Here is a 17,573-nt window from a genome sequence, read left to right on the forward strand (position 1 = left end):
TGTGTAATCTGAGCACATTGCTTCTTTCAGGGTGTCAAAGGGCTTTTGACAGCTAACTGCCCATGTCATTTTCTTTGGCATTTTCTTAGAGGTTAGTTCTGTGGGAGGGGCCACGATGGTGTCATATACTTTCACAAACCTCCAGTAGTATCCAGTCAAGCCAAGGAATGCCCTGACTTCAGTCTGGGATGTTGGAGTAACTCAGTCCATAATTGTCTGGATCTTGGTTTGCAGTGGTTAAACGTGTCCTCCACCTGCAAGGTGGCCCACGCATACAACCTGGCTCTTCCCTATCAGGCATTTGCTCGCCATGATTGTGAGCCCTGCCTTTCACAGAGCCTCAAGGACCTTAGCAAGGTGGATCAGGTGATCCTGCTAGGTAAAGCTAAATACAGCAATATTATCAAGATATGCTGCACTAAAGTCTTGTAACCTAGCAAGACCTTTGTTCATAAACCGTTGGACGGTGGCAGACCAAAGGGTATAACAGTGAACTGATAATGCCCATCAGGAGTGGAGAATGGCAACTTTTTTTTTGCTCCAGACCTATCTGCCAGTACCCTGATGCAAGATCAAAAGTACTGAGATATTTAGCTGCCCATAGCCTGCCAATAAGTTTATCAGCCCTAGGAATTGGGTGGGCATCTGTTGTAGTCACAGCATTGAGACCCCTATAGTCCACACACAACATTATTTCTTTCTTTCCACCCTGGGAATGAGGCTTGGGGACTAAAACCACTGTGCTGGTCCAGGATCTCTTGAGTGCTCAGTGACTCCCAATTCCAACATCTTGCTGACCTCAGCTTTCATGGTCTCTTTGACATGATCAGACTGTCTGTATATTTTTTTTTTGACAGGCAAGTTGGCTCCAGTGTCCACATCCTGGGTACACCATGTAGTCTAACCAGTCAGTCTGCTGTTGGTCAGTGAGGGTGTCTGAAAAGACTACTCCTTCAACTGAGCCATCATTTGGGTTGTTGGAGAGGAGATCAGAGAGAGGTTCACTCTCAGCTTCCTGTCCCTCATCAGTGACCATCAGCATGGTCATTTCAGCTCTGTCACGAAAGGGTTTCAGGCGGTTTACATGGATCACCCTTTTTAGGTTCCTGCAAGAGCCAAAGTCCACCAAGCAGGTCACTTCCCCCTTCCTTTCTAAGATGGGGTAGGGTCCACTCTATCTGTCCTTGAGGACCCTAGGAGCCATAGGCTCCAAGACCCACACCTTCTGCCTTGGTTGGAACTCCATTAGTGCAGCCTTCTGGTGATACCAGAGCATCTGGAGCTATTGGCTGGCCTCATGGTTTTTGGATGCCTTTTCTATGTACTTAGCCATTCTAGAGCGAAGGCCAAGTACATAGTCCACTATGTCTTGCTTTGGTTCTCTGAGAGGTCTCCCCCATCCCTCCTTTAGTCCAAGACAAAGTGGTCCCCTCACAGGATGCCCAAACAAAACTTCAGAGGAGGAACCCTACTTCCTTCTGTGGCACTTCCCCGTAAGTGAAAAGCAGACATGGAAGTAAGACATGTCCTGAGTTTTTCTGGGAGCCCACCAATCATGCCTTTCAATGTCTTGTTAAATCTCCTTCAAGACCATTGCACTGGGGATGATTTGGGGCAGTGAACTTATAGGTCACACCACATTCAGCCCACATGTGCTTTAGGTAGCCAGGCATGAAGTTGGTAACTCTGTCTGACACCACCTCCTTTGGAAAGCCCACTCCTGTGAATACACCATTGAGGGCTCTAACTACTACAGGGGCTTGTATGTAGGAAAGTAGTATCTTTCTGGCAAAGGTGTCCCCACTTTTGCCTGGTGTAAGTATTTTTAGACTGTAGTACACTGAGATCCTGCTAACCAGGACCCCAGTGTCAGTGTTCCCTCTCCTAGATTTAGTTGTATGGTAACCTTTACACCCCACAATTGGCATAAAGGTGCACCTACGTAAGTCCCTAGTACGTGGTAGTTACGGAATCCCCATGGGCTGCAGCATGTTTTGTGCCACCCATGAGGGCCCAGGCAAACTGTGACTACAGGTCTGCCATTGTAGCCTGTGTGAAATGGTGCATGCACCTTTCACTACAGATATAAGGTTTGCCTTATATCATGGTCACTGCACTCTGACCTTGTAAGTCACCCCTAAGATAGGCCCTTCATCCCAAGGGCAGAGTGTATGGTTCTAAGTGTGAGGGCACCCCTTGCATGAGTAGAGGTACCCCTACAAACCCAAGACTTCAATTGCTGGGCTTTGTAAGTGCGGAGAATCCATCTTAAGGTATGTAGTGGACATGTTGTGAATCCATTTTAGTTCTTATTGGGACTCAGTAGTTTAGCTTAGCCTTTTGGCTTGCAGGCCTGTGCCTCCGTCTCCGAGTGACTTTTACCTTCTTAGTTTTCTCTGTTTTATTCCATCTATTTTATTATTTCTTTTAAGATGGCTGCTTTTGTTTATAGTTTATCAAGATGTTTTGATTCGCATTATCAGTGCCACTTTGAGAAGGTGTCATTATCAGCGTCATGATCAGTGATGTAGGTAGGTATCATCGTCATGTCCCTTTCTCACTTATGTGTGATAGGAACATAATGATCACTTATTGGGGATTGTTTATATAATTGCCGCCACAAGTCTGCCGCCTTATCACTTGTTTGGGAGCATACCTGCGTCAGGTTTCCTACATGATCTGTATAAATACATCCCACAAGGACAAGGTCATTAGAGGGATTCCTTCCAGATGTCATCTACACTGCACATCAACTTGCTGCAGAACTCAGCCTCATTCCAAAGTTATGAAGGTTGGGGGTGCTTCTCATGGACATGGTACTGGCAGATTAGGTCTATCATACCTAGCTCTCATTAGGTTAGACATTAGGTTCTCTTTGCTAGGAATTTTACATCTCATGTTTATCGCAAGATGATGGGGGGTTTTGTATTCACAACTCATCTTCACTATTATGCTTCTTTTACTGTGCGTTACCCTAATCACTGCAGCTCTTGAATTTTATCGTAGATTGCAGTCTTTTCAATAAATATGTTGAAAACTCTCCTGCATCTCCTTCATTGCCTATGTGTGACTGAGACTTGTTGCAAACGAGAGAAAAGGGTAACTTCGTTCCACCACAACTCCCCTGAAATGTCGCCATCTAGAGTCCATGCGTAAGGCTGCCAGAAATCACCTTTGCTTTCTGAGTTTTGGTGAGGTACTGCTTGTTAGCCGGGAGGGTTGGGCCGACAGTTGCAACTTATGTTAGTCGCCTACAAACAAAAGTTCTTTCATTCCTAAACCTGCAGTCTCGCATAGGAGCAGGAGTTCAACTACAACAGACACTGGTCAACATGAGTTGTCCAACTACATAATGACTTCACCGAACATAGGCATGTTTGGTATCAAACATGTTGGAATCATGCCACTACACTGATTCCAGTGGTAGTTGCATGATACCATGTGCTCCGTAGGGGATCCCCCATGCTCCTTAGGGGAATCCCCCAAAGCCTGCCTGTACAGCTTTGTAGGGTCTGCATGCTAACCTGTGGTGCTGCCGACCGTAGACACTGTTCTGCCCTCCTTCTGCTGAGCCTAACTCGGTTGGGGGAGACAGAACAAAGGATTTTCTGTAAGATAGAGGTTTGAACACCTCTTCTTTAGAAATAGGTGTCAGTGGGTTGGGGTTGCCTCTAAGTACCACCAGACTGCTTTGAAGGGCACATTTGGTGCCCTCTTTGCATGAACCGATTTGCCTTGGTGCAGGAGCCCCCTCGGTTGCCACACTGGCACGAAACCACACAAAGGACAGGGGAGTGACCACCTCCCTGTCCAGATCCTCCCCTAGGGAGGTGCACAGAGTTCTGCCAGGTGACTACTTGATTCTGCCATCTTAGGAATAAGATGAGCAGAGTCCCATGGGAGCATTTGACTGGTTAGTTCAGCTGGGTGACGTCCCTGACCCTCTCTGATAGGTGAGTCACTGCAGTAAATGTCCAATCCCCTTCCCGGGTTACTTAAAAGCTCCCCTGAGGGTGGGACCCTAGATTCTTGTGCAAGAGCAGTGTTTGTCTCCAAGTCTCCTCTGCAAGACACTTCTGCAACCTGGACACTGGAACCACTGTTGTTCTTCGTTGGAACCAAGAGCAAGACTGTAATCAGTAGGAGGCCTCCTTCTGCAATTTTGTTTCCAAGATCTGCAAAGACTTCTGCAACCCTGTGGCCGTGCATTGCCAGAGTCACGGTGACTACACCTGCACTTTGAAAGCAAGAAGGAATCTCCCTTGAAGTGAAGGAGTCACTCTGCTGCATCCGCAGGCACCTTAACAACAACCAGCTTGTGGATCCTGCTGTTCCTTGGACTCTCCAAGGCTCTACAACACAGGTGGTGGTTCTGTGGCTCTTTAGAGGTCTAACCTATCTTCCTTGCAACTGTGAAGTCTGTGGTCCCTCGCTGGAGCTGCTTGTCTGGAACCCCTGTACTCTGCATCTGCTTGTTGTTGCCAAGGCTTGTTGGCTCTTCAGTCTGGAGACTTCCTAGTTCCAAGAAACCTCAGCCTCCAGCACTCGCAGCTCCAAGAACGACATCCTCTCTGCAACTCCTGCGACCTGAGCATCCCTCTTTGCTTGCTGCTGAGGCCTCCCTGTGTCTGCTTCCAGAGTGTCCGGCTGGGGGATCCATCAACTCCTACTGGCTCTCCTCCGTGCTGCGGATTGGCCCTGACCTACTTGCCAAGGTTGGGTTACCTGGACCTTGCTGGTCCCCACAAATCCTGCAGACTCCATGAAACCCTTCCCTGCCTTTGCTAAGGCTTGTTGGTGGTCCCGCTGACAACAAACTCCTCTGAAATTCAATGACCTGCGTGGGACAGCTCTTGGAGGACTCCTGGGGTCTTCCTGTATGACCTGGACTCCACAACTGCACTTTGTCCACCTTCCAACAGAAAAGCAAGTCCAAGAAGGATGGGCATTGCCCTCATGCACTGCTTGGGCACCTCCGGGTGGTCTTGACTCTGTCACCTCTTTCCGTCAGTATTCTTCTTCAGGAATCCACACCTGAGTTCCACGACCTGGTCCACGGGTCATGGCAGCAGTTGGACAACCGAGGTCCCCATTGACTTCAATGGGGGGTTCCGACACAACTTCACCCCTATGCACCTGGGCTCCCTGGTGTAGGTACTCCACTGTTCTGGGTATCCATGTGTGGGGGCTCTATCCAACCTATCTTGTCCCAGCGGGTTTCCTCAGAGTCCTCTGGGAAGGGTCCTAAAACTCAAACTCCAACTGCGACCCCATGTTATCCAATTGACACTGACCCGGGTTTGCAACTCTGCACACAGGTGACTGGGGAATCCTACCTACTTACCTTTGGGGTTTTCATGCTTCCCCAGTCCTAAGGGTCCTTTCGTGGTAGTGTGGGTTGGAAGTGATTTTCGCATTCCATTTTTTTAGTATATGGTTTGGCCCCCTCATAGGGGCCCATGTTATTTTATGTCTTTACTTACATTTTGCTAAGTATATTTTTGTATGTCCATATCTCCGATTGGGAGCTATACCAAAGTTGGTTCTAGAGTGTGTGTGTTACAGTAAATATAGCATATTTTTCTAACTCTGATGTGGTTCTTTCCTTTGTGTACGTCACTGACTGCTCTGGTATTTACAAACACTTTACACCCTGGATAATTCTTATCTGATCTCCACAGCTATCCTTAGGAGAGCTCTGGTTATCTAGATCCACCTACACTATCACTAAAGGTTGCCTGGACTCAGTACAGGATGCCTCACCTATAGGTGTACACCATACACTATGCCAGCCTCCGACACAGTAGTAGTCCTTGGAGAAATTGCTTCAGGATACCTGTTTGAATGATGCACTTCAAGCAGTATAAATCTGTTCCCTGATGCTTTTGGAGGTTCATGGGGACCGACTATATCAATTCCTTCCCTTTAATAGGGTACCCTAACCACTGGAAGTGGAATTAAGAGGGTGTTTGGGTGACCACCTGTCTTGCCAGTGGCTTGACAGGTGGCATAGGAGTTACATAACTCCTTCACCTTCTGAGTCATGCCTAGCCAGTAGAAGTGGTTTGCCAACCTACTCCATGTTTTTGCCCGGCCAAGATGTCTAGCAGCTGGGGGTTATCATGGACCAAAGTGAGGTTAAACTCTTTAAACTGCTGAGACACTACCATTTACCTAGTGGCATCATGTTTGGTCCTGTGGGAGCCACTGATACCTCCTTTTTCCTGATCAGCAGCTTGCTTTCTCAAGCCTTCAAGAGTGCGACAAGTTTTTTGTCCCTGGCACAGATCTTCCCTAGAGGGCCCCCTGATCCTAAGAGCTCTACCACGTAAGGCCCAAGCTCCTGGGGCTCTGTTCCCTCTGGGGCTGTCAGGTCTTCTTCTCCCTGAGAAGAGGGAACCTGTTCTGTGATCTGTTTTGAAGCTGGTCCCCCAGTCTTCTTGCCCTTTCTCTTGGTAGGTGGGCCATTATCTAGACTCCAACTCTACTTTTTTCTCTGTGGGCCTTGCTCTGTGCTCTTGTGTTTACACAAACTTATTCAGGGATACCCATCATAGCTATATGGGTTTTTCTTTCTACCTCAGCCCATGCTGAGGACTCCAGATCATTACCTAACCGACATTGCACAGAAATTCAGGAGATACCACCACTTTCTTTGGCCAGTAACCCTTCCCATTCTAAGGATACCATTGTTATGGGATGCACCTTAGCCTGGTTATCAGCGTTGAAGACTGTGTATGTCTCAGCAGTCAGGTATTGCTCTGAGGACACCAGTTGCTCAGTCACCACGGTGACAGTGGCACCAGTGTCTGCTTTCCTGCACATAGTGTGCAGAAAAACAAACTGATCCCTTTTATGCCCCTATTTCTCAAGTCCTTCTTACCATTTTCTCTCTTGCCCACCAAGAGTTGCAGTTGCTAATCACTCATCCCTCTTCATTCCCCTGTTATACATAGATTTTTGAAGGTCTTTTAAAATATTTTTCCTCCCTTTCTGTTTGTCATGCCTAAGTGAGACCTTAATCTTGTCTTGACTTTTTAATGTGTGCTTCTTTTGAGCAGAATTCTGGAAATGCCTTCATCCTGGCAATAAAATTTGCCCGGAGGATAAGTGAGCTTCAGGCTTTATCTTCCAAGCCTCCTTATCTTACCATCTACCCTGATAAATTGGTGTTTCGCACAAGAGCTTCCTTTCTTCCAAAAGTGGGCAACTCCATTTCACGTAAGCTCATCCATCACCCTACCTACTTTTTACGCTCTGCCCAATTCCTCCAAGGAGGAGGAGAAACTCCACCGTCTTGACCCTAACAGAGCATTGTCGTTCTACCTTGGCCACGAACGAGAAATCCAGATGGACAGGGCTTATTCCTTTCCTGGGCCTTAGTTGTCTACACTGGTGGTCATTGTGCTCCTGGCGTGGAAAGTTGCAAAAACAAAATGACGTCAGCGAGCCTGGGTGGCCCCTTCATAGGCACAGTGAACATCACTTCCAACACGGGGTGAAGCCACGCAGAGCTGAACGACACCACCTACCAGCATTCATGAAAAGTTTGACAGATCCAGTCTGACATCTGGGGATTTTTCTGAGGTAAGGAATCTGCGGCTAAATATACTGTCTGCCAGATAAGGCATTACCAACGGTGAATAACTTGTTCTTTAAAGTAACCATTTCCATCTAGAGCCTGGGACACTGCTATACATTGATATGTCTGTATCTATAGAATACCTATTGTGTTTAATGTTAAAAAAGTATGTTTGATTGTTCAAAATCTTAAGATAATTAATGCTCTATATTGGGTGAAGGAAAGTTTATTTCTGATGTTAGACATTCCCAGATGTTGAGAACTCACTTTAAAAGCAAAATTGCAGAAACATTCCTTTGATAAAACTGTGCTTTGTTGAGTAGAAGCAGATTCAGCTTTATTATGCAGAACCGTTTGAGGGCTGAAGACAAATGGAGACTTAACATTTCAGTGTTTGGAAGTTAAGTTGGATAGTCTGCTTTGCGAGACTGCTTCCTAGAATAAACCAGTTGTCACAGTAGTTCTATATCTGTTGATTGCATCATACATGCTTTCGTGCTATGAAGTAGGTCTGAAACCAGTTCCGGGCAATCCCAACATCCTGTACTATAAGCTTCTCACCTTCCTTTGCGCTCCACTCATGTGTTCAAAATCAATGTTTGTTTTAAATAATTTGTGACTTCTAAAGTATTTAAAGTAATTTTGATGTTTGACAGTTCATTTTACTGCTATATTGCTTCTTTTGCTTATGTATTATTTACTGTTTTATAGCTTGGCTTAGGCCACACAAACCATGTTAGAGAACCAACCTTAACAACTGTGCTACAAGGAAAAAACGTACGTCAGATTTCCGCAGGACGTTGTCACAGTGCTGCTTGGACAGCCCCACCAGTTCCACCAAGAGCACCAGGTAAAATGTTTTCTAATTGTTTCATACTTTTTATACATAAATACATACTTTTGGCGGCTTGAGGACTATCAAAACGTTTTTGCTTATGAAATTGCATGTGCAAATATATAGAACATCAGAATCTATCAAAAGTAAGCCTGGCTTCCACCATCAAAATTGGTAAAAGCCCTTGACAGTGCCAGTTATGACATGCTACTGACATCCTAGAATTCAGACGTATAGGGTGTGGGGCACCTAACTCTTCCTTGAACAAGCCCTCCCACATCATGTTCAGTATCTCTCTAATCAGAGGCACACTTAGATTTGGGCCCTTATGTTTTGTTGAACTAGGGGTGCTCTCTGCACTCTTGAGTGAATGTTCTTTACCTTATCGTCTCCTAATTCATGTTGCCTGAAAGGACAGGTGCCTCAACCACAGAATTGTCATGATTAGCCTTCAAATAAACTTTAATGAAGGCACTTTTCTGATGGATACATCTAGCCATAGATTTCAAGGAGCCAAACTGGATCCAGAAACTTTTCTTCAGCAGTCTTTCTGTGTGCCAGCAGGTCGAGCCGTGCAGCCCGCGCCTCCCCAGAAGTGATAGAGGCCAGTCACTCAACAGGTCCTCTTGGCAGTCAAGATCATCCACTAAGTCAAAGTTGAAACGGAAACACAAGAAGACAAAGCAGTTCTCAACCCTATCCCGCCATTCTACATCTAAAGAGAAGTTGAAAGGCGTTATGGTACCACTCAACCTTGCTTCTGATCTCTGATTGAGGAGTTGATTACACTGTTGATACTGATGGACCCCAGGGGCCCTGGGCCATTGGCAACACTAGAGCAGATTGAGGCATTTAGAGAGGTTAAGCTGCATATTTCTGTCACTCTTCCAGTATATTTTTGTCATTCTCTCTGTTGTGCCTTTGGGACCCAGGGATCCACTGAGGCCTCTAGTCGGATTACTGCTGGTGAATCTGTCCTTGGTGCCATCAGAACCCTTAGAACCCGTCTCAGGTTCCGCACCAACACCGGTGCGGCTTCCATTCAGACTCCAAGACCTGTGCCATTCCTTTTTTCGTCAACTCTGATCTCAACATTGTCGGAGGTGAATCTCCTGCTGACTCTGATGCCCAACCCCAAGCCAACTCCACCTCATCCCCAACCAACGTCATTCTCTGGCTCTACTCCGGCGCACCTGCTTCCCATACTAGCTGATTTTGACTAATGCTGCCTCTACCATAGAGCTGTCCGTTGCCTAATCAGCATTTTGATTTTGATTTTGACTCTAACCAGAGTTTGCCGCCACTTGAAGATGAAAATAGAGATGATGGGGATGATTTACCACCACATGATGATGGTGACAATTTATAAATGGATTTACAAGTTGGGCTTCATTCTTCTTCTGAGACAAACTTGACCTCCAGCATAGGAGAGTGCTTCCTTTGCTGTAGTCATCAGATGTGCTGCTGAGGTCATGGATTTACAACATCCTTCTGTTGAAGTTAAAACAAATGTGCATACCCGAGTGCTTTAGCCTGAGGCATCTGTTTTTAACTCTCTAACACCTTTATTGGCAGTTTTCGAAACCTTGCTCCTACCAACCAGTGAACAGGCAGATGGCCACACACCACAGACTAGTGCCTGGTGAGTGTTTATTTTTAAGCAGCGTCCTACTCCAGAGAGTTTGATAGTGTAAACGTCAACTAGCAAGGTGAATCCTTATTTTATTTCCCCACAACCCTTATTGGCGAATCCACACAACCCCTAATATAGGTAGTCAGCCAGGTTAGCCTTGTTTATACAGATGTCTTCTGGAACATGGCCAGCAAGATCGTAGCAGTGGTTTCAAAAGAGTTCAGGGCCTCCTTGGCTCAAACCATTCAGTATGGTCAAGACTGAAACCAAATATGTAACTTTGCCTTGCCTAGATAATACAGATTGTTTGGGATGAGCAGTGGGCAGTAGTGTAGTGCTCTGTCGCCACGCATGGATGAGATCCACAAGATTTTCTGAAGCTTTACTGACATCCTTCATGGACATGCCTTTTGATGGATCCCTTTTTGGCCAAAAAGCTGATTTTGTCCTGGAGTGCTTTGAGGAAAACCGAGGCAAGGCTTTCTCTTTTGGCCTTTTGACCCATGCCAGACAGTTCTCTTACTGGTCCCAATCCTTCTGGGGCTTCTCTAGAGGCATATAGACATCACCAGCATCTCCTGGCCCACCCCACCCCACCCCACCCTTAGCTCTGCCTGGGACTGGTTTCAGGCAGGCAGCATACACCCTGGGCACAATCTTTTCAGTCTCCCTCCCCTGCGGCATCAAACTACTTTACATTTCTGTTTGTGGTGCAAAGCCACCACGTGGAAGGCAGGATTCACCTTTTTCCCCCAGGGTGGCAGGTCATCACAACCGTCAGATAGGTCCTCCAGATCATCCAGCAGGGCTATGCCCTTCTAGTCCTTTCTGACCCACCACAGCTTCTACCCACATTAGAGCGACTCTCAGAAGAGCACCCCTCCATTTTACTGAAAAAGGTGCAAGCTACACTGTCCAGAGGTGTCATTAAGAGGGTGCCCTCCTTGGAAATAAAGACATGTTGTTATTTCTGCCATTTCCTCATGCTGAGGATTGATGGAAGTCGTCTGCACTCTGTCTAGGCCTCTGAATGCCTTCCTGCAGAAAGACACATTTAAAATGCCCATATTGGCCCAAGTTCAACCTGCTCTGAATCCAGGTGACTGGATGGTAGCCCTAGACCTGCAGGATGCATACTTTCATGCACACGTCCTGCAGTCCCACAGACATTACATAAGCATTTTCAGCTTGCTGTGCTCCCCTTCGGCCTTACCTGCACCCATCAGTGTTCACAAAACTTATAGTAATGGTCACTGCCTATCTTGGGAGCTTGAAGATACCAGCTTTCCCTTACTTTCATGACTGGCAGTTGAAGGCAGGCTCAACAAGATCTGCAGTGCTATTTGTTTGATTGGAACTGGACCTGTGGCAGACCTTTCTAACTTCCCCACCCAGGGCTGACTGTGATGAAGGATACATCCCTCCTAGGATGGGGAGGTTATCTAGGAGAAATCAGAATACTCTGTTGGAAACCCAACTCCACATAAATGTGTTGGAGTTGTGGGTCATCCACCTGGTGTTGATGGCCTTTCTGCAGTCCATCAGTGGAAGGCTGGTGCAGATTCGCATGGGCATCACCTCTGCCATGTTGTACTACATCTGATAGAGACTTCTAGCTGCAGATTCCTTACCTTTGAATTTCCCAGGCATCAGTCTGGATCCAGAAAATGTTTATGAGCAGTGCCCTGTGTGCTGCAGGTGACTTCGGTCAGCTCTACATGCTTCGTTGCCATCGTCTGCATCGAATTGACATCACAGTACTAATGTATGTGGCTTTTTTTAAAACGTTTTCTCAAGTGTTTTTTGAGGAACTCCTCCTGGTGTGTAGGATGCCATCTAGGAAAACAGGATTCAGGCCCTGCGAAGCCTACCATCAGCCGATTTTGGTGATGGACTTGCATCTTGTGGCTGCCTCGAAGTTGTGCCCTGATTGCCACATCATGCACCCAAAGGCTTTGAGGGAGCAATCCTAAAGCTCATGGGGCCCGGCATGCAAATCGGTGCAAATTGAGGTCCCAGTCGAGTGGAAAGGTCGAGGACCAGTGGTGGAGCCTGAGGCCTTCATCGTCCCACTCCAAGTCCTTAGGATGGTTTGGTACAGGAAGGCACAAGAAGAAAAGCAAGAAGTCTAAATAGTATTCAACTTCGCCGCCTTCGTTGGCCTATGAGACGAGGGAACTTCGACATTTGAGGCCTGGTTCTTCAGAGCTTGGGCTGACTTTGCGACTCCCCAACTTTTTGGGAGCTGGAGCGAACCCCACCCATGTAAAGGAGTTTTATGAGGCCATGCTTCTGATCTTTGGGCAGCCCCACCCCTCGGACACACCTTTGGGCCGCACGTGCAGTTGGAGGGGGCCCCATCTGGTTCTGCGCTGGCAGCTTCAGTCTCAGCTCCAGTGGACCCTGGGATTCATTCTTGAATCTAGACCGGTGCAGGTCGTACCTGCTCGACCTTCTCCAATGCCGGTCCCGATGTTGATGCTCCAGCCCACCATCGACACCATCCACATTGTGATCCCCGACACGGTGCCGGAGGGGCATGGCACAACGACGCATCTGATGCCAGCAGGAATCTTGTTTCCTCGATCAGAGCCTGAGCCCTATTCTAGGCTGGTCCTTGGGGAGGAATGGGAGAGTTCACTGGATCCAGCAGAATATCAGCCTACAGAGAAGACCCTGCTGTAGATTCATGTGAGGACCTGGGTGAAGCCAATGGACTGGATACTTCTCCAGTTACTGGTCTGCTTTCTCCTCCTACCATGGCTATGGAGGAGTGAGCCTCATATGCAATGTTGGTGCATAGGTCCTTGACCTTCAGTTTTCTCAGTGACAGTCAAGACTAACATCTTGACGGAGGTGTTGCAATCGGGAGTTACCTCATCTGAATCTGTACTCCAGTTCAGTGATGCCCTTACTGACTTCCTCTTGGGGACTTGGTCCAAACAGGGGCTCCTGTGAATAGGACAATTGCCTGCCGCAACTGCCCCACCCCAGACAACCCAAATTTTCTCACCCAACACTCAACACCAGAGAGCTTAGTGGTCTAAGCCTCAACATCCCAAGGTGCATTCCCTAATGCCCCCACCCCTGGCTACACACTTGGGAAGAAGTTGTTTTCTTCTGCCAGCATTGCATTGCGGTCTGTGAACACCGCACGTCTTTCAGGATGTTACTCCCACACTCTGTGGGGCACGGTTGTGCAAGTGCTGCCACAGGTTCCGGAGTTGGCCCAGGCCGTACTCTCTCAGGCAGAAATGCAGCAAAGTTCACAATATAAAGTGGACTTGACACAACTGGCTCACTGGGCAGAGCAGTTTCATTGACGGCTGCCCTTAGATGCCACTTCTGGTTGAGGGTGTCTGACTTTTCAAAGGATGACCAAGCTTCCCTTATGGACATGCCTTTCAATGGCACCGGTCTCTCTGAAGACAAGGCAATTGGGCGCTGGAGCACTTTAAGGAGTCTCGGGCTACGACCATGTCCTTTTGTCTCTCTGTAGCCACCCGTCATCCTCAATCTGCCTTTCGATCCTTTTATGGCTTCTAGCCACGCCAATTCCCTCCCAGCCACCAAGCCACGCATGCTCTCCATCCTCTGCGTGGCTTAGGGTGCAGAACCCACAAGCCTTGTGCGTCAGGTAGGCAGCGGTCTGGTCAGTCCAGCACACCCCAACCATGCTCCGCCTTCCTAATCTGCCCTTTTATTATCATGGGCATAGTGGCGGCAGGATTTGCTGTCTCCTGTCCCACTGGTAGTCCATAGCATTGGGAAGGTGGGTGTGCTGCAGATTGTCCAAAGGAGCTACTCCCTCCCCTTCGAGACTACCCTTCCCCTCCATGCACGACCTGCTGATGGAGGTTCATCTGTCCCTTCTCCACAAGGACGTTGGAGCTCTCTTGGCCAAAGGAGCTATAGAGAGGGTTGCGGTGCCAGAAGTAGGCTGTGGTTGCTATTCCCCCTGCTTTCTGAATCCCAAAAAGGACAAGGGCCTATTTTAGTTCTCCAAACCCTCAACCTCTTTCTCAAGAAGGAGAAATTCAAAACGCTTACGTTGGCTCCGGTATGGTAGCATAGGACTTAAAAGAATGATGTTTCTACATTCCCGTCCTGTCTGCCCACAGATGTTAACTGTGGTTTATGGTAGGTCACAAGCACTTTCAGTTCACTGTGCTTCCCTTTAGTCTAATCAGGGCCACATGGGTGTTCACCAAGGTGATGGCAGTAGTCGCAGCTCATCTGTAGAGATCAGGGGTGACAATCTTCCCCTCTCTCGATGACTGGCTGTTGATGGTGGGTGTGCCCCAGGCAGTCATCTTCCTCCTCCACACTGTTTCAGACCTTCTGCATTCAATGAGGTTCACCATCAATGTGCTGAAGTCACACCTAACTCCCTCTCAAACACTCTGTCATCAGAGCTGTTCTGGACACGTTTCCGAACTGCGAGTCCAGGATATTCAGGCTATGATACCGATGTTTCAGCCTCAACCTGGATTTCAGTAAAACTGACTCCAAGGTTGCTGGGCCTCATGTCCTCCTGCATCCTGCTAGTGACACGTGCCCTCTGGCATATGCATGCTTTTTGAGTGGGGCATGAGGTTCCAGTGGGCGCAACATCAGGGGAATCTCTCTCACGTTCCGGATCTCGGAGAGAACATCGTAAGACCTGCAGTGGTGGCTAACGAACCGTGATTGGGTTAGAAACAGACCCCTCTCCCTTCCCCAACCAGATGTGACAATAGTGACAGATGTGTCACTTCTGGGATGGGAAGGCCATCTGGGAGAGGTGGCAATCAGAGGACTCTGTCCTCCGGTGGAACCAGGACTCCACATCAACATGTTGGAGCTCAGAGTGATCCGACTGACATTGAAGGCCTTTCTACCCTTCATCAAGAGAAGACTAGTGCAGATGTTCACAGGCAACACCATTACCATGCGGTGCTGCGGCAAACAGGGTGGGGTGGTGTTGTGGACCATTTGTCGTGAGGCCACAGCGTCTCTACACTTGGATGGAACGACAGGGCATTTCCCTAGTGATTCACCACCTGGCAGGCTCTCTGAATGCCAAGGCAGACAAACTCAGTCATCGATACCTAATGGATCATGAATGGCATCTCCATCCAGAGGTGGCACAAGATCTCTTTTAGCAGAGGGGCGAGCCTTGGTTAGATCTGTTCGCTACCGCTGAGAACGAATAATGTCAGCAGTTTTGTGCACTAGAGTTTTCAAGGCAGCTGCCGCTCAGAGACATTTTTTGTCTAGAGTAGAGCTCAGGACTCCTTTGTCTTTCCCACTGTACCACTCCTTCCCAGAGTTCTCAAAAAGATCAGGAACAGCTGAGCACGAGTCATTCTTGTGGCTCCGGACTGGGCACTGAGAATCTGGTATCTCGAGTTACTGAGCATGGCTATCGATCCTCAGATCAGGCTGCCCCCTCAGGAGGATTTTCGGCCGCAAAAGCAGGGGAAGGTTCTTCACTCGAACCTGTTCACTCTCTGCCTTCTTGTGTAGAGATTGAGATTCAGTGGCGGCAGTTGACAGCTTTCGGCCTCTCTCACGAAGTCTGTCATGGTGCTCTGGCAGCCAGGCATCCTTCCACCAAGACGGCATACGCCTGTCGTTAGAAGAGATTTGTAGCTTGGTGTACAGAGAAACATGTTGATAATCTCTCTCTGCCCCCCCCCCCCCCCTTACTGAAGTTCTACTCTTTATTCTTTCCCTTGCCCAGCAAGGCTCTGCTCTGGGCATTCATAAGGTTAATCTATCAGCTCTTTCTGCCTTCCTGTGGCTGCCCAACCAACCCTCCTTTTTCAAGTCCCCTATTGTACATATGTTCTTAAAGGGTCTTGTTCATCTTTTCCCTCCTTCACCATTTATAATGCCTCGGTGGGATCTCAGTCTGGTCTTAACATTCTTAATATGTCCTCCCTTTGAGCCTGTCCACAGTTGTCCCCTCAGGCTTCTGGCTTTCCTTGTGGCAATTACATCTGCCCACAGAATAAGTGGTCTGCATGCCTTATATTCTAAGCTGCTTTACCTCTCTGTTTACCCTGACAAACTGGAGCTTCCATTCTGCCAAAAGTTATCAGCCCATTTCAAGTAGGCCATTCAATTACATTGCCTAATTGTTTTACTCCTCCACAGCCCTCTGAAGAAGAGGAGCTTTTCCACAGTCTGGACCCAAAACGAGCGTTGACACTTTATCTCGATTGAACAAAAGAGTTCCGGGTGGACAACCAACTATTCGTGGGGTATGTTGGTGCGAAGAAAGGTCAATCGGTGTAGAAGTGGACCCATTGTAGGTGTGTTGTACTCTGCATTAACATCTGCTACGTATTGACCAAAAAGCATCTACCTGAAGGCTTGCAAGCTCACTCCTCCAGAGTTAAAGCTGCAACCACTGTGTTAGCATTCAGAGTTTTGGTCTTGGACATCGGTCAGGTAACAACTTGAGCATTCCTGCACACGTTTACCAAACACTACTGCCTGGACAGTCAGGTCTATAGGGATGAGCACTTCGCCTGTTCAGTCCTGCAGGACCTCCTTGTTTGACATTGGTCGGCAGACCTACTTCCGAGGGAGGTATTAGTTGGGGTAAGATGTTCAAAGATAAGGAATCTATAGCTAGAAGTTTTTATCAGATGAACAAGTTACTTACCTTTGGTAACGCCTTATCTGGCAGAGTCTGTATCTAGCTGTAAGATTCCTTACCAACCCACCCATCCTCCCTGCTCTGCAAATGGATTTCTACGGATAGGGCTGACCCCTTTCAAGGGACCTAGTTGTTCACACCAGTGGTCAGTGCACTTTATGGCTCCGCGCTTCTGGTGTGGAAATTTGTGAAAAGTAACTGAAGACAACGCGCCTGGGTGGCATCTTTGTAGGTACCACCACAATTTCATCCCAGTGCGGACGACACACAGAGCCGACCTATGCCATCTGATGCTGCAAAGGAATACTGCTGACTAAAATCTTCTGGATCCAGACTGACGCCTGGAAAATTCAAAGGTAAGGAATCTGCAGGTAGATATAGCCTTTACCAGATAAGGCATTTCCGAAGATAAGTAACTTGTTCAACAAGTAGGAAGAATCCTGTACCCAGAGGCTCTGGAGATGGCTGGAGCATCACTGCATCTCCCTGGTCCTGAACCACTTTAAGGGCCAGATGTATCAAGGGTTTTACCCATTCTGTGTCAATGGGAAAATGCTTTGGTACATATGGCCCTAAGTGCCTGGGCGGACAATCTCGGCTGATGACGCTTGACAGATCAAGAGTACTGTTTGTGTCAAAGTTGCAGAGGATGTCTTCCAACAGTAGAGAGAGCCTAGATCTGTTAGCCACCATAGAAAATGCACTGTTTCAAAACTTCAGTGTGCTGAAGTTCCAAGAAACGCTCTCTGTACTAGACACATTCAGGCTATGGTGGAGCACAGGGCTCCTGTCCACAGTTTCACCACTGCCTCGCCTGAGTTCTGAAGAAGATATTTTCTGGGGTTGTAGATGTCTTCCTCAAAGCTAGGTATCT

The 17,573-nt window shown here is 47.8% G+C and overlaps 1 protein-coding gene across 12 annotated transcripts in view; it reads left to right on the top strand.

Moving 5' to 3' along the window:
- HERC1 (HECT and RLD domain containing E3 ubiquitin protein ligase family member 1) overlaps positions 1-17,573 on the top strand; it is a 1,155,039-nt gene that overhangs the window by 1,053,021 nt on the left and 84,445 nt on the right. For all 12 annotated transcript variants that reach the window (XM_069222059.1, XM_069222062.1, XM_069222061.1 and 9 more), the window contains exon 70: positions 8,294-8,432. In XM_069222059.1, coding sequence (XP_069078160.1) covers positions 8,294-8,432 — 139 coding nt within the window. The remainder of the gene's footprint in view (positions 1-8,293; positions 8,433-17,573) is intronic.

This window comes from Pleurodeles waltl, chromosome 3_1 (assembly GCF_031143425.1).
Source record: "Pleurodeles waltl isolate 20211129_DDA chromosome 3_1, aPleWal1.hap1.20221129, whole genome shotgun sequence".
NCBI classification, from domain to species: Eukaryota; Metazoa; Chordata; class Amphibia; order Caudata; family Salamandridae; genus Pleurodeles; species Pleurodeles waltl.